The 18,247-nt window shown below is 35.2% G+C and overlaps 1 protein-coding gene across 2 annotated transcripts in view; it reads right to left on the bottom strand.

Annotated features, from left to right (window-relative positions):
- The window catches only part of MFSD14B (major facilitator superfamily domain containing 14B), an 84,708-nt gene that overhangs the window by 17,411 nt on the left and 49,050 nt on the right, over positions 1-18,247 (bottom strand). For both annotated transcript variants that reach the window (XM_059924389.1, XM_059924388.1), the window contains exons 3-5: positions 14,718-14,780; positions 1,877-2,004; positions 22-136 (exon numbers count right to left, since the gene is read on the bottom strand). In XM_059924389.1, the coding sequence (XP_059780372.1) occupies positions 22-136; positions 1,877-2,004; positions 14,718-14,780 (306 nt within the window). The remainder of the gene's footprint in view (positions 1-21; positions 137-1,876; positions 2,005-14,717; positions 14,781-18,247) is intronic.

Genomic DNA, 18,247 nt, shown 5'->3' with positions numbered 1-18,247 from the left:
AAAAACAATCTATTATCTTACCCGTCCATAAGCAGTACTTCGCTCATGCTCCTGAGTAACATCAGCTACATAGGCAAATATCACAGAGAACGTGACTGAGAAGACTCCAGACATGGAAATCATTGCAAAATACCACCTATAAAAAGATTATTTTAAACACCCATGAGAGAGGTAGTGTATACACACTTTTATAACCAAAGCCAAAGATATCATGTAAAGACTATAAGCCAAAAAATAAATTTAAAAAAATACATGTATATTTAAAGATATAGAGGACAACTAATAAAATTATAATCAAGATGGAGAGGAAGGAGAAACATACTAATTTTGCCATTGTTCAAGGGGTTTTAGTAAATGCAGTTTAAAAACACGAAAGAGTAAGGGTATGCAGTAAAGTTATACTTTTAAAGGTAGCCAGAACAGAAATTAAAACTTTCTAAACTTCCTAGCTTTAGCTAAGAAAAATACATATACACAAAAGCAGGAAGCATTTTAAAAATTAATTTAATTAAGACAAAAAATTTCTATCATATGCATAGATGCTTAAAAAATCTAGTTAAAATATTAGCAAACAGAATCTCACAGAACAAAAAGTAGGGTTTAATCCTAGGATGTAAGGATGTTTCAATATTAGAAATCTATTAATATGATTCATCATGCTGATAGATCTAAGGAGAAAATTCAAATGATCTCCACTGATGCAAAAGGCATCAAATAAAATTTGACATTCAACCTTGATTTTAAAAAAGAAAATCTCTAAATAAAATAGGAACAAGTATTTTTCAACCCAAAAGGTAGCTTAATACTCAATGATGAAACATTATATTTCCTTCATATATATGAGGTAGATAGGTCCATAATCATTACTTTTATTTAACATTATTCATTAGTCTACACAAGTAGCAGAAGCAGCAGCATGAAAACTGGAAGAGAAGAGGTAAAATCATTTAAAGATCTGAAGAAAAAAATTTTAAGGTATTGAGAGGACATTAAAAAAAAACCCTAATTCATCAGAAAAGCATGACTTGTTCTTGGACAGAAAGACTCAATACCAAAAAGTATTTTATAAAAATTCATCTGGTAGGAAATAAAATGATTCATTATAGATAGCCAACATATTTGGAACATGACAAATGTTGACATAAAATTCCTATCAGATAATCAAATGAGAGTATTTTCACATGAGCACCCCCCTCCGAAACTATTAATCGCATTTTTAAAAAACCCCCGAGAAACTGAAACACAAAAACCCTCCATTCTAAAGTATGTTCTTCACATAGGAATAGCATCTCAGCAACAGGAATTTTGGCCAAAATACCATCCTCTGTACTCCAGAAAAACTAAGTTACTGCTCAGGTGCAAATTCCAACCCATTTTTATTAACTAAATAGCCTTGGTTACATGCTAACTATTCTCATGAAAAAATGAGATCAAATTAAAATTCACATTATGATTCAGAATAGGCTATTGGTCTTAATACAGTACACAAAAAAGTGACTCCTGCCTTTTGATATAAACTATGTTCATGTCAGTGCCCCAGAGCAATGAGCTGACAAAAACAACACATTTTCAAAGTCAAATGAGTCACAGTTGAGTGAGTACAGGGATTGTCTGCCCCCTCCCAGGACCCAATCTTGTAACTTACCTCATGGCAACAATAGCTGCCCTTAGAGACATCTTTTCTTTCTATTTCTTCACCTAAGTGAAGAACTTAGGTGGGCATGATGGCAACTGCCTACTAGCTTTCAGTATTACCGAAGAGTTCAAATGAAAACACAGGTACAACTGCTTTGCAAAGGGTAAAAAGCACACTGCAGGTGTACTGTCCACAGGTGATCCAAAACAGACAGTCATGATGGAGGACCTAGCCACTCACCATGGACTGATCCTCATCAGTGGAATTGGAAAGCAGGTGAAGAAGACGGTGCCGAGGAGAAAGGGCTTTCTTCCCCACACATCAGACAGCGCACCTATGAGTGGGGCACTCAGAAAAGAGAGCAGGCCCTGGAGAAGAAAGCAGAAGCAAAGGTCAGATTTATAATGTGATCCCACAACTACCTGTAATTCTTATTTTCTAAATGCATTTCTAAATGCTCCAATTCATTTTAGTGGCTCCAAAACAGAGTAATTTGAAACATTAAATACAACCTGTCATTAAAAAAAAAAATCCTAACAAAATTTTTAAGCGTGCTGTTTGAGAGGGAAGAAAGGGATAAGAGTTTGTTTTCTGGGAGAAACTGGAAAAGAGAGGTGATGTAAAATATATACACCCACAGTTGGCCCATAACGTAAACACACACCAAGGGTATGGAAAGAAGCCAGACACTTAATTCATTTTAATAAATATGTATAGCATATCTATCATGTGCAAAGCTCTGAATTAACTGGTGAAATGAAGACACTCAAATGAATACACACCTTCTGCTCTCAAAGGGATGAACTAATAGGGATAGCAGGATAAGTATGCATATACTAAATGTCCATAAGAAAAGCAGATTTTCTTGTCATCAAACTTAAAGCTGTATTTGCCTGGTGAACTTAGGACAGAGATAATGCAAGTTGCATAAGATTTGAAAAAAGAGTTGAGGCTAAGGGGAAGCAAGAACACCACACATAAGCAAAGAAAGTAAAGAAACTCACATTTACCACTTCCTCACAATTTGCCAGTCACTCTGCTGGCTGGTCATTTCCATATCTATTTCCTTTTTGAAATCAGGGTCCTTTGAGGTGGCCACAGGCTTGCCTCTCAGACCCTGTTGGTGCTATCATCCTCCCTTTACATGCTCTGTCTGCACACTTGGCCACCACCACCTACATTATGAACAGCTTTGCAATCTCTCTTCTGAGCTCTGTGCCTACAGCCAAATGGACTTCCCTACTTTGACATTTAACATGCACACTGTTCCCTATAAACCTGACCAAACACCCACACTTCCCATCTTTGCTAAGAAGCTGTCCAAAGCTTTCCCATCATCCCTCCACTCCCCAAGGCGATTTTTCAGACCATTCTCTCGTAATGATTTCTCTTTATCCATCCCCTGCTGTGTGACACTCTTCAGCATTTCTTGCCTGGATTTAAATAAAACTGCTTTCTAACTGTCTCCTGCCCCTGGTCCTAGTTCCCTCCAATCTGTCCTCCACATACCCCCAAGAGCAACCTTGATGAGCTGCAGACTTCCGTTCTCTGATCCTTTGTTTAAAACTCTCCACTGTGCAGAGTTGAAATTCTTTAGCAGGTATTTAATAGGTGAAATAATGAGTGTCTGAACTTTGCTTTTAAATACTACAAACAGAAACTAGGTGATAAGTACATGGGCGTTTATTACATTATTCTCTCCTTTTGTGTATTTGAATTTTCATAATACATTTAAAAAATTCCTCAGCATAGCATACAGATAGAATCCTCCAACATCTAGCACCTAACACACATCCTCTATGCTTTGTCTATATACAATACTTCTTAGTTTTCTGAACATATACAATACCGTGTTCCTTTCTGCCAACAGGCATTGCAAAGGCCCTTGTTGTGCCTGTATGCTTCCCACGCTTGGACCTGGCAAACTACTAGTCATTCTTCTCAACTCCAAGCAAGGAGCACCTCTTCCTCTATCTATTTTCTTAGCTACTCAAACAGAATTAATCACACTGGTTTTTGAGGGGTGCAAAGCAAACAACCCTCCCCGCCCAATCTGGTACATATTGCTTCTATTATAACTGTAACACTCTATTACAATTACTTGTTATTTGTCTATCTTCTCTATTGGATTAGAAATTGACATTAAGGTCAGAGGAATGGTTTCTTTCCTTCTCTGTACCCTTGATGCCTATCACAGGGTCTGGTAATAAGGGCTTTCAAAGAGGTTTGGTAAACTGAATAGAACTTTTAAGAGCAAATCAACTCACAGTAGTTTCCAAGGTCACATGGCTGAGAAGAAAAAGAATAGGATTCTAATCCCTTATCAGCCACTAGTAAACCCAAAGCCAATGGGCCAGGGGACAGGTAAACTGATGTAAGGGGAGGTGAGAGAAGACTCAATGGAGGGCAGGCAAGTTGAGGAGAAAAGCATTTTGGCTCCTCTGAAATAAAATATTAATCCATACCCAGGCATCAAACCTTGTAATTTATAAGCCACAGTGGATTTCCAGGGCATTCGGTCTGTTCTTGCATCAAGACAGTTAAATGACCTCCTTTAACTAAGAGCTAAATGACTGCAGAAGCAGGGCTTAAATTCACAACCTGCAACTATCAGTTTCATAAATTTTAGAAACGAAAATCTTTTACGTTGCTTTAAAATTCTCTAAAAATATCAAATGCCTGAGTTCTTGGGTAGTATAGAACTGGTCAAGAAAAATATGTAAAGAAATTTAAGAGGACAAGGCAGTAGAAGTAACAACCACCACAAAAACAGTAACAAAAACTCTAAACACAAAGAACCCTGGAAAACTTTTTGGACAGTTCTGATTTTAGATTTCATACAATGCTTTAAGATATGGAATGCATGCCATTAAAACAAAGGATATGAGAAGGCCAAGCACTGAAGTTTTATTTAAAATAATGTAGTTTTTACAGATAAAAGATAGTGTTATCTAGATTCTGGATTTAAGTTGTAATTTAATCTATTCATTAAATAATTATTATTTAAATCAAATTCTCAGTGACAACAGATGTTGAAAATACCCTCTGGGAGAACCTATATTTTTATTAAGATGCTAAAATTCAATCTAATAAATACTTGCCTCTTTGGAAAACTTGTATTTCTTAAAAATCATAGACTTTCTTCTGTCCCAGAGTTACATCTTCACTACCCAATCTAGCCCTAGATCCTATCAGGCCACATTATTACAACAGTAGATTGAGAAGGATATTTGTACCTTGATTAGGCAAGTACTTCATCAGTCCTAAAGATGCAGAGCACAATTTGCAAATGAGAACAAAATGTTTAAAAATTAAAACCAGACTGACATCAAGGCCCTAGCCTTTAACACAAATACAGTTGATTCTCATTATTCACAGAATTAAAGAACACGGAACCATTGTTGCTAGAGGAAACACAAGGTTGGGTTCCTGCAAGCCTCTGGTCACATAGTTTCATTAACTGATCAATACATAACCTTGATTAATGTGTGTTTCTGTTTAAAGATGCCTTATTTAATATGTATATTGTTGATTTATTAACAATGAAGTTTCAGCTGACTGCACTATGACTCATGTCTGAATGAGGCTTATCTAACACAGTATTTTCTCCATAAGGTACATCAAGGCCCTCCTGCATTTAGAAATACTTGACAACACTTCAGCATTACACTTGGGGCCATTTTAAACAGAGAAATTATCAACAAAAGGAACAAAAATGCAAAATATATGGCATTACATGGACTGCAAAAAGGACATGTTTATAGTATGAGACCTGAAACAAGAAGAGAGAATGTCCCCTTGTTCAACCTCAGCTGGAAACTCGCAGTTGGGCAACTCAAATTCCCTCCTTATGCCATATATAAATGAACATGAAAGCACTGTATTGATTTGGGGGTTACAAATAAATTTAGCGAGTAGGCAGATCTGCAAATATGAAATCCTGGAAAAATGAGGACCAAATGTACTAAGCCATGCTATCGTGGCCCAACGAATACTGGATAAAACATGATGTGTAGGAGCCTAGGTGTGGATGGCAAAATTAACCAACAGTTAATACGTCACTTTTGTAAATTAGCTTCCCGGTCCAACTGGCATCATTAATTGGCCAGTAATTCTGACATGGCCTTACAGGCTCTAATTTGACAAAACAGCAATTAAAGCTTTATTGTTCAATTAAATACAATTATCCAATAAACTTTTTAAAGCATACAAAGAATAGCAAATACAACTCATTTGAAGCAAAAGTACATGAATTGTATACTTTATATAGCCATCATAAAGGTTTTAAGTGTAAGTTTTCCTTAACATATGCAGCTGGCAAACATTTGACTAAAATAATTGGGTCAATACCCTTAAAAAGTTTTAAAACTAAAATTTTTTTTTTGTTTTCCTTCAAATATTTTAATTAACTTTGCAATTGAGTTTGAGGTAGCAATGGTACCAATGAAGAATAAAGTACAGTTATTTAACTACTTCTGAAAATTTTCATTTTTCCATGAAAAAGTTCGCATCTTATGACAACTTTTCAGTATCCTTTATAAGCCGCAAGGAACCTGCAACATATAGACATAGTTTACCCCAAAATCATATTCATTCACTTTGATTTTTCATACAGTATTTTACTAATAATGACTTTTATCTCTTTCACTTCTTAAAAGGACATCAAAGAGAAAATTTCACACTAATGGAACTGTGGTTTTTATTTACATAACTGACAAATGCAAATCCTTTCACATAAAAAAACAGTACTAAAACAGGGGTCACCTTTCAGACCTAGGACCCAGTAAGACCCTGTACAGAGTACAGAGCTTCCCTTCCCAGGGTGCGTAACAATCAGTTTAACAGGGCAAATGAGAAACATGATACACAAAGTGACTTTAGTTCAACTGAAGTACGGGAAAGGGAATTTGTGAAGCATGAAGAAGGTCTAAGAACAGCTGGTAATCCTGAGACTTCAAGGAAAGAACAATATGGGCAAGAGGGCTGGAGTGTTTTCTTTTGGTCAGAGGAGAAAAGGGGATGGATGTAGGGAAGATTCATGGAAAGCAGAAACAAAAGCATATGAAAGTGCAATTAAATTTAATTAAAATATAAAGAAACAGACTGTCACAGGCTTTCCCTTAATCTTAGAAGTAGTAGGGCCATTACTTCAAATTGATTACAAGAAAGAATAACAGCTAGCATTCCTATATGCCAAACTGTTCTATGCCTTTCACACAAATGTCTTACCTTGTGAGATGGGTACTATTAGGGTAAGTAACTAGCCTAAGGCTCAGGTCTCATAAGCAGTAGAAGCGGGATTCAGCTCAGGTGTGAGGTGGCTCTAGGACCTGAGACTAACCCATAAGCCCATAATTCAAACCAATTATTACACTTCTTTTTTACTGACATTTTAGTGTCTCTATCCTGAAGCATATAAAGTACTTGACTTATCTACTTGTGAATTCTCTTAAACATGTTTTAATAAATGGATAAATTAGCAGCCGGTTATAAAAAACTATTTAAAACTTATGAAGTCATCTCTCTCAAGTAGGTTGTTTTAACAATTTTATTTACAGATAATTAAAAGGATAGTCTTTATCCAAGTTCCTGTCCAAATTAAGAAAGCAAGAATTACTGTGTGTGTGTATGTGTGTGTATGCAAAGCACTTCGGTACTTAGTAATCCTAAAGGGTAGCTATAAGAGGACTTTAAAGGCATCTTGTTTTTTATTTTTTATTTTTTTAATTCTTAGAAACATCAGCCAACAGTTTCTCTGTGTGCTTATGCTATGTGCTGCTTCATGATTTAATTCATTAAATAGCAGGATGAGACAGCTCAGCAGCAATTCCTAGGATTAGAGAAACTCTTGACATATTAAATGTCCCTGGATGAGTGTCCTGGTAGACGATCTACATGGCCATCTCCTTGATCAGACTGGACCATCAGGTCTAGACTAAGAAGCACTGCGTGTGAACTTCTGTGGCCAAGCCCTGGGATGGATTGCTGGGTCTTCTACTTTTTCGCCTTTCCCACCCCTTGCTGTGAATAGACAAGATTAAAGCTGCATGCTACAGAGGCATCTTCTTCATATCAATTGACCCAGGTGTAAATCAACCCTGGGCATCTGGCCCACTTAGTTTTAGTTTGGGACACTGATGAAGATATCTAGTTTTGTATTAAATATAAAACATGCTAAAGAAGGAAGCTTCAAGAAGTTTCAAGGTAGACATTGGGCAATTCGACCAGCTGGTCTTCATGAAAAGAAATGATTACAGTCACTCTATCTGCTCATGTTAACCAGCAGTAATACCTAGACTTCATCTACTAAGTCAAACCACAGCATCTCAGTCTGGTTATACTTCCAATGAAGTATAGCCAAAACTATAATACTTTAGTGGTTAATTTTATGTGTCAGTTTGGCTAGGCTATAGTACTGAGTTATTTAATCAAATACTAGTGTGGGTGTTGCTGTGACGGTATTTTGTAGATGTGGTCTAACATCTACAATCAGTTAGCTTTAAAGTAAATGGTATTACCCTCAATAACATGGGAGTCTCGTTTAATCAGCTGAAGGCCTTAAGAGCAAAATCTGAGGTTTCCAGTAGAAGAAAGAATTCTGCCTCAGGACTGTAGCATTAACTCCTGCTTGAGTTTCCAGCCTGTCAACCTGCCCTACATATTTCAGACTTGCCAGCCCCACAATCATGTGAGCCAATTCCTTAAAATAAACCTCTTTATATATATTCTATTGGTCTTATTTCTCTGGAGAACGCTAACACAACTTCTTATTGCTAGTCACATAACAATGTCTACCATATGTTTCAATTCCATAAAAATAAAAAATGTTATTGAAAAATGTTTGGAGAGTAGGACTTTCAAAATCTGAGAAGAGGGATCAAGTGTGAGTTTTTCCCTTTATAATTGTTAAGATGAACAGGTACTTAAACTAATAATCATTAAAATGAGGGGATTATCATAAAATAAAGTACATCATTTAAAAATAAAGAACTGAACAATCCTCATTAGAAAAATAAACAATAAACAAAGAACTTGAAGGCACTTCATAAAAGTAGCCAGCAAATAATGTAAAAATCCCCAACCTCACTTGAAATCAAAGAAATACAAATAAAATTACATTGAGACATCATTTTCAAGCTTATCAGATTAGTGAAGATCTGAAAAGTAATACTTGTATTAGAGCATGGTGAAACAGATGCACACACTGTTGATGGACGTGTGAAATGGCAGAATTGCTGTAGGAGATAATGTGGTACTATATAATCAAGATCTTTTAAAATGCCCAAACTTTTCTACTCACTAGTTATACCTTGACAACTCTATTTTTTTTAGGAAACAATAAAAACTGTAAAGATTTATTTTAAAAAATTTGTTACAGAATTATCTTCAGTAGTTTGAAATCAGAAACCACTTATACAGGGAAATGGATAAATAAATTATGGCATATTCATACAATAGAATAGTATACGTATAACCACTTCAAATACAGGCAGTTTTTACTTTGCATGGTAGTACAGGACTGAAAAAAAATGTGCAAGCTGAAACCATGTAAAGTGATTTTAATCAATGGGAAAAACTGATTTATTCTACGACATTTAGAAATTTTTGTCAGAACACTGAAAACTCTTTTACTATCAGTTATACATGTTTAGTGAAATGAAAAAAATAGTAAAACTATCAATAGTATTTACTTAGTACACTGTAATGTAAAACATTAAGAATTAAAGTGTTTTATTTCTTTGTAAAAAACTTATCAAGAGTCATTTGAACAGTGCTTGTCTTCTTTGTAAGTCATATAATGTATGATGCACAGTATCTTCTTTGCTTTGGATAATTGTCATATGCCTTTTTAAGTTTGGATCAGCTTCCAACATTTATCCTTTATGCTTTCAGTGTCATGCAACATCATCTCTGAGAGCTCTTTTATTTTATTTTATTTTTTTAAACATCTTTATTGGAGTATAATTGCTTTACAATAGTGTGTTAGTTTCTACTTTATAACAAAGTGAATCAATCATACATATACATATGGCCCCATATCTCTTCCCTCGTGAGTCTCCCTCCCTCCCACCCTCCCTATCCCACCCCTCTAGGTGGTCACAAAGCACCGAGCTGATCTCCCTGTGCTATGCGGCTGCTTCCCACTAGCTAGCTATTTTACGTTTGGTAGTGTATATATGTCCAAGCTTTTTGCTGGCATCACTTCCTCTGGGACATCTTTATCCTTTTCATCACAACCATTTTCCTCATTTATGCTGATAAGTTTACCTTCACTAAGTTCCTTTGGCTACATATCTAGAGTCTCTCCAACTAGCTGGTTCTTCTATAATTCCTCTGAGGTTCTGTATGAATCCCACTTCCAGCATTATCACTATTTATTTCTTTACTGCATTCTCATCCTTGTTGGCCAATTCCTTCTTTCGATGATCCATTTTTGTAAACTGTCATGTGGGTTTATCATTGGATCAAGGAGGCAACACAATGGCATGTTTTGCTGTATGTGCATGAACTAAGATGCACAGTGACCGGTCACCAACACTTTGAAACGTCGTGACTGGTTATGATGTGCATCTGTTATTTATGTAGTGTTTTGTGGACTGAGGAGTTAGCAGCAGTTTGTAGTTTATGCAGCTACTCACAGTTAATACACCATGGTAACAGAATTCTGAATTGTGCTGAATTGGGAGACTCATGTTATATAACTGAATGGTGGTAACTGAAATTTGTGCATATTGGAACATGTAAGAGGGGGCTGGATGTATTTTATGTAGTTTTAATGTTATGGGGAAATTACTATGATATAATTAGTGACCGCTGATACAAGAAAAAAAAGATACACAGTTAAAGTCTCTGAGTAAGCTGGATCTTGACTATATAAAAATGCATAGAAAAAGACTGGAAAGAAATGTTATTTCAACAGTATTTACTTAGTGCCTACCATGTGCCAAGAACTGTTCTAGGTGCTGGGGACAGCAGTGAGCAAAGTGGACAAAAATCCATGTCTTTAAGAAACTTCCAGTCTAAAAGAGGAGGGGTGATGAGAACACATAATAACAAGATAAAGATAAAGCAAAATATACAGCATGTCAGAGGTGAGATAATGCTTTGAAGAAAAAGCAGAGAAGGGGGATTGGGAGTGATGAGAACTGGACACATTATTCAAGATGGTAGTCAGTGAAGGCTTCACTGAAAAATGACATCTGGGTGAAGAGCTGAGGGGTTCAGGAGTGAAGCTTGCCAAAATCTGGGAAAAGCAAGCAGAAAAAACAGTACCTGCAAAGCCCTCAGGCAAGCACTGGCTGAGGAAGCTGTGGCTGCAGCAAGGTCAGCAGGAAGTGGAGGAGAGAACAGCGATGATACCGAAGGAGAAAACGGGGTGTGGGTGGGGTTGGTTAAGAAGAGTGCCACAAACTGGCTTATATTTTATCACGATCTCTACTGAAAGGGGACCAGGTACTGTTTTGATTATAGTTCTATTTTGAGGTAGAATCACAGAACTTGCTGATGGATTGGGTTTGGGATATGGAAGAGAAAGAAGACTGATTCCAGGAATTTTGGCGTGAGCAAGAATGGCATGACCAGTAACTGATATGAGGAAGACTTGTGGGTTGGTCAGGCTGGAGGGGAAGACCAGGATCTTAGTTTTGGAGCTGTTAACTTTGAGATACTTATTAGGCAAGGAAATAGAGATGTCAGTTAGGCAACCGGATAGGCAAGTCTGAAGTACCGGCCCAAGGTCTAGGAAGGTATTTATTTGAGAGCTGAAAGTGATAAGTCTGACCATACCACCAAGGGAGTAAGTGTAGAGATAAAAGAAATTGTTGTCCATGGCTTCAGCCACCCATCTGTCAGAAGTCTAGGAGATGAGGAACATATATTACTTGTCAGAAACAGGGTTAAGAAAGAAGTTAATTTAAAAACATAATTAAAAAAAAACTCAAGTTAACATATGACCCAGCATTTCTACTCCTAAGTATGTACCTAGGATGAAGTGAAAACATATGTCCACATGAAAACCTGTACACAAATGTTCACAGCAGCATTATTCACAATAATCAAAAACTAGAAACAACCCCAAATGTCTATCAACTGATAAATGGATAAACTGTGGTATATCCATACAGTAAAATATTATTTGGCCATAAAAAGAATGAAGTACTAATATGTGCTACAACACAGGTGAACCTTGAAAACATTATAAGTGAGGGAAGCCAGTCACAAAAGAACATATTGTATGACTCCATTTACATGAAATGTCCAGAACAGACAAATCTATAGAGACAGAAGGTAGATTTGTGCTTGCTTAACACTGAAGAGGTTAGGGGGAAATGAGAAATGACTACTAATCGGTACAGGATTTCTTTCAGGGGCAATGCAAATGTTCTAAAATTGACTGTGTGCTGATGGCTGCACAACTCTGTGAATATATTAAAAACCACTGAATGTACACTTTAAGTGGGTGACTTGCATGGTAGGTGAATTGTATCTCAATAAAGCTGCTGCAATAACCAAAACCAAAACAAACAAACAAAAAACTCCAAAACTAAAACTGGAGAATTCACAAAACAGAACTGGTTACTCTTGCATCCTTTATTGATGCTCACCCTAAATTTAAACCTTCTCTTCCAAGCATTATGATAGTAAACTTACAAAGTAAAAGTTAACGGCAGAAAATCTACAAAGATAAACAAAATACATAAAGAAGAAAATTAAAAATCATCCGTAAATCCACATACTTTCAAACTTCAGGTTTGAAATCATTTTTCCCCCTGCTTATTTACATTTATTTTGGTCAAAACAAACCTGAAACCATACTGTATAGTTGTATATCCTTTTTGTTTCACACATTACATGGTGTTCTTCAAAAACATGTTCTTTATATGTCTGTATTACATTATATGGCTATACCACAACATATTTATTCTTTTAATTTTAAGGCATTTTAGAAGTTTCTATGTTTATTATTACAAATAGCCCTTTACCCGAACCTCTGAATAACTCTATTTGATAAAAACAACTTTCTAGAAATGGAATTACTTTGTTAAAATATGTGAATATTTTTAACTCTTAAAATACTGCCTTCCAGAAGAGCTGTATTTATCCTGTCATCAACAGTGCACGGGGACCCAATTTATCACAAACTGAACTAGCTGTTGTCAGTTTAAAATTTTTTACCAATGTGTATGTAAAAATATTATCTCATTTAATTTGAGACTTACTGCTTATTAGTGATAAACTTATTTTCACACTGACATCTTTTGTAAACTGCCAGGTTACACCCTTCTTTGCCCTTCTGGGATATCAGTCATTTTCCTATGGTTTTACTTTGAGAGTGCTTTTATGTATTCCTCCTTCTATTACCAATAACATTTTGTCATTTGTATTTTCAGTTTGATGATGGTGGCTTTGACTTACCAAAGTTAAAATATTGATGTAAATGACTCAATTTTTTCCTTTATGAATTCTTTTTCTAAAAAAAGAAAATCTTTCCCCAAACTGGTAAGAAAAATGGTCACCAAGATTTCCTTCTAATAGTTTTTGCTTTTTATGTACTCTTCTTTGCAACATTTACTGAGTATTTAGTACATGAATGAATGTACTATGCTAACAGCTTTACATCTACTAGCTCATTTAATCCTCATAATCACCCTACTAGAGATCTTTTATCTTTCTCATTACTTCATAATGAAGGGGAGATTAAATTATATGACTAAGGTAACAGTTAATAAGATGTAGACAGAGATTTAAAGTTAAAGCAATCCAAAGCCATATTCATTCCACTGTGCGCATATCCATATTAAGATATCTTAATAGAGCTGTGCTTTGCGGTAGGGTTCTCTTATTATATTCCCACCCCAGAAACAATAGCCAATTATTAAAGTATATAACTCCTTACTTAAGTTCAATAAATTGAAGTTCAATAGTCATTGAAGGTTAAGTAAGTTCTTGTCCACGCCCTTGAATCAATCCAAATACTTTTTGTTCTATGGTTTTTTAGAATAATATTGTGGATATCTCTAAGTGAAAGTGTAATAAGCATGCCACCTGGCTTTAGGGTGCAGACCTAACTGGTTTTATTTTGCAGAACCAGACTAAAACACATTTTATTAGCTCCACAAGACAAAAGAAAAAGATCCATGTTAACTTCCACAAGAATCTACTGTAAGGATAAACTTATGTTGTATTTTTTATCAATGCCTTCTCTCATTTATTTAGTTTTTCCTTTTATCATGTAGTTAAAAACTGCTCACAAACTGGTGCTTAAATGAACACACACCAGATTCTTGATAATATTCCTCCGCCCAATGAGTATTAAAAACTTCTTGTTTACTTTGTTTAAATTGCCCTGGTTTACTTATATTATTATTGTAAGCATTCTCAAAATGCTTTTTGAAAATAGGGAAAGAATAAATAGTATTTATTACAATTAATGCTGCTCAAAGCTATGAATTCAGCAAATTACTAGAGTATTATTTTAAGTGTGCTGTTCAGCACAAAGTAAAATTATGTAGGTTGATATTATCTAAGTTGAAAAGGGCAAATTAGATGCTATACCCATATACATTACTACAAATTGGGACTGGAACATAACATAATATTTTAACCCCTTATTTATAAGCTTTTCTGACAAATATCACATTAAATTTAAACAATGAATTAAGGCTAATTAAGTCAAGTAGTTGACAGCTCAGAAAGTTATGGCTAGAACAGCAGCCTTGCCAAAAGACTATACATCCAACTAAATCTTGATTGCTCCTCTTCTTCAATCTCAAAGTCTATCTCAAAAGAAGATATTAATACTTGCCCATTTTATTCTCTTGATACAGCAATTAAAAGTTCACATAATTATACCCTTTGTATACTGCTCTGTACATGCTAATAAAAATAAAGTACTGTTCTTACCAGTGCCTTATGGATTTGGGTTATATTTTATTTTAACTTTGATAATCCAGCTAAAATTTTGATTTACAGAATTTACTAACGGTAACCATTTCCCTATGTTCCGTTTAAACTTCCAGAGTTAAACTACTAAGGGTTCCTGGCTTTGGTTCACTGTGAACCACACAGAAATTGTTCTTACCTTTACACCTTGAATGAGACCATTCATGAGGAATGTGTGTTGAGGAAATGTTTCATGTAGAACCTACAAAAAGCAAACAAACATCAAGACAAATTCAAAAGCAAATTAAAGGGAAAGATTTCTGCCTCTGTTAATGGCAGTCTAGGTAAACAAAATAAACCCTGGAATGAAAAAATTTTAAGTAACAATGACTTATGAAAAGGTAACAAGATAGTGAGGCAGAAATCTAAATAAAGCAATAACCTAAAAAGGTTATGCCCAACATTCAGTTGCTTTTGCTACAAAAGCATCTGTAGCAAAAATAAATTGTTAAATTGGCTACCCCCTCAACCACCTACAATTTTAAGTATGTACTACAAGCAGCTATACAAACTCAGGTATGAACCTGCAGCCCAGCTTCATGTCACCTAGGAAGTCCAGGAAACCTCAAGCCTTAAATTTGGATTACAGTGATCCAGACTGGTAGCACCTCCAGATGTCTAGAAGAAAAAAATCTAAAATCATTTCTGAAAAGGTCATCACCTAGGCTTCAAATCAACCGTATGTGTATTTTTCAAATATAACGACAAGCCCATAATCAAAGGTAATCAGATACAAAAGTAAATAAGACATCATGAACAGCAACAAGCAAACAACACTACAAAACAGAAACAGACTCTCAAAGACCTCACATTTTGGGATTACTCAACAGACTTTAAAATTAGCATGTTTACTTTGTTGCAAGATATATAAAATAAGCTTGAAACTTTGTAGTAGATTAAAAGAACAAAAAGAAATTCTAGAAGAGAAAAAAATGCATTAACTTTAAATTAGAAACTCAATGGATATATTTAACAAGGTTAGACACAGCTTAAAGAGAGTAACTGAACCGAAAAGTAGGTCAAAAGAAGTCATCCAGAATGCAGCATAGAGAGACAAAAAGACAGAATATAAGAGAGAAAGTATGAGACACAGAGGGTCCAATAAGAAAGTCTGACAGTTAAACTTGTCCAGTAATGAGAGAATGAGGCAGAGACAATATTTCAGGAGCCAATGGCTGAGAATGTACTAGAACCAATGACAGACATCAATGCAGAGATTAAAGCAGCCTAACAACTTTTAAGCAGTATAAAAAGAAATCCACATTCACAATTAAAATTATAGAGACCAAAGAAAAATTCCTATAAACAGCCAGAGAAATGCAGATTGCTTTCAAAAGAACAACAGTTAGATTGTTTCATAATTGTAACAACTGAACCCAGACACGGAGCATGCTATTCTATCATCAATATAATGAGAAAAACAAAACAAATGCCAACCTAAAATTCTATACCCAGTTAAAATGTCCTTTGAGGACAAAGGCAAACATAACATTTTTGACCTAGCAAAAAATAGGTTACTAACTTACAGTAATGAGTTTACTAACTTAAAGACCCCAAAATATAAATAATATACTTCCAGGAGAAGGAAAATAATCCAGATGTAATTAAGGTTCAAGATGCAAAACAGAATAAAGAGCAAAGAAAATGGTAAATATAAATGAACAGGGATGTTACAAAACAAAAATAACGGGTCTTATAGGTTTTATTTTCAATTATACAGAATTAAAATACTTAATAATATTAGCATAAATGAGGTAAATGACTATAAAGTGTTAAATTTATTTACCTCATTTATGCTAATATTATTATCCTAGATGAGAGTAAAGATATTAATATTAGACATTGATAAGTTTGCATGTAATGCCATGGTAACCAAAAATGACAGGAATAGAGTAGAATACTTCTAATATAATAGGAGAAAAATTAGCCTAACTATTCAATGCAAAAGGAGGCAAAAAGGAATAAAATGACAACTGAGAACTGTGGTACACAGAACAAAATAATGAGGTAATTGAATTCACGTAGACGTAATACACCAGTTAAAAGGCAAAAAGTATACTACTCTAAAACCAAATTTTAGACAGAATCTGAACCACAGGATTTGGAACCACAGGATCTCTTATATATTGCTGGTAGAAATCTAAATTAGTATAATCACTTTGCAAAACAATTTAGCAAAATCTGGTTAAACTGAACTTTTGAATACCTATGATCCAGCAGTGTTTAACCACCAAAGAAAATCAAGCACGTGAACACCAGGACATGTACAAGAATGTTTATAGCAGCACTGTATAGACAATGGAACAACTGGAAACAAATGTTCACTACCAGGAGAACAGAAAAATAACTTGTGTTAAAAGTACATAATAGAAAAAAAAGCTTGAAGCCCCAGAAGACAACATGAACATTATACATGTTATATACCCTTTATTAGAAGTTCAAAAATAGCCAGAATTAAATAACATAGATATATCTTTGTGTGTTTATATATATAATAATGCGAGCTAGAACTAGAAAATAATCAAGTAAATGAGAAATAAATAAATTCAGAATTGTGGTTGTCTTTGTCGGGGAGGCAGGGAAAGAGACAGGCAAAGAGGACACAGAAATAAATTGTTGTTGGGTTATGCATGGGTTCACAGGTGTTCTAAACATCCTTAAAAAATATGTTATAGAAATAAATTTTAAAAACAAACTAAGAAGGATAAAACATAAAATAAGGGGGGGGGGCTTCCCTGGTGGCGCAGTGGTTGAGAATCTGCCTGCCAATGCAGGGGACACGGGTTCGAGCCCTGGTCTGGGAAGATCCCACATGCCACGGAGCAACTAGGCCTGTGAGCCACAATTACTGAGCCTGCGCGTCTGGAGCCTGTGCTCCGCAACAAGAGAGGCCGCGATGGTGAGAGGCCCGCGCACCGCGATGAAGAGTGGTCCCCGCTTGCCGCAACTAGAGAGAGCCCTCGCACAGAAACGAAGACTCAACAGAGTCATAAATAAATAAATAAAAGAACGTGAATTTCTAAAAAAAAAAAAATAAGGGGGGATGAATGTTTCATTCCATGAGTGAAACAATGAAATCTATGTATCATGAACAAAGAGTTATGATTAATCTAATTCTATGCACGTGAAGTCCTATGAATTATAAAAAAGGGGGGCAGGATAGAGCAACTGTATTCTAACTTTAGACAGTTTATCTCCACACGTTCTTCAAAAAATGAAATTAAAATGTATCCACAGAAATTACTTCCAATCTATCCCCTAACACATAATTTTTAAGGTTTAGAAAAAATTTGTCATCTAAGCTAGTGGCATTTGAACTCTACTTCCTATACTGAAAAAACAGAAAAGTAAATGAAGGACACCCAATATCTCAAGCAGAAAATCATCAAAGTTTTCAGAAAAATCTTCCCTAAATAACAAATTTCACAGAATACAGAGATACAGAAATTTTCTTTAAAGAAAAAGGAATACAAATCAATATTAGAACTGTTTAATAATTTGTCATATGCACCACCGAAATATGGTACAATAACAAAACACCAGAGTCAGTATATTTTAAAAAATGTTCCTCTGATCCTGGGTGTGCCAGTTATTTATCCATTGTCTTTTAGCCCCACTTTTTCCCTATTATACTCTGTCAGACCAAGGCTGAGAGCTTACAGATATTTT

Source organism: Balaenoptera ricei, chromosome 6 (genome assembly GCF_028023285.1).
Source record: "Balaenoptera ricei isolate mBalRic1 chromosome 6, mBalRic1.hap2, whole genome shotgun sequence".
NCBI classification, from domain to species: Eukaryota; Metazoa; Chordata; class Mammalia; order Artiodactyla; family Balaenopteridae; genus Balaenoptera; species Balaenoptera ricei.
This window is presented reverse-complemented; position numbering and strand designations above follow the sequence as displayed.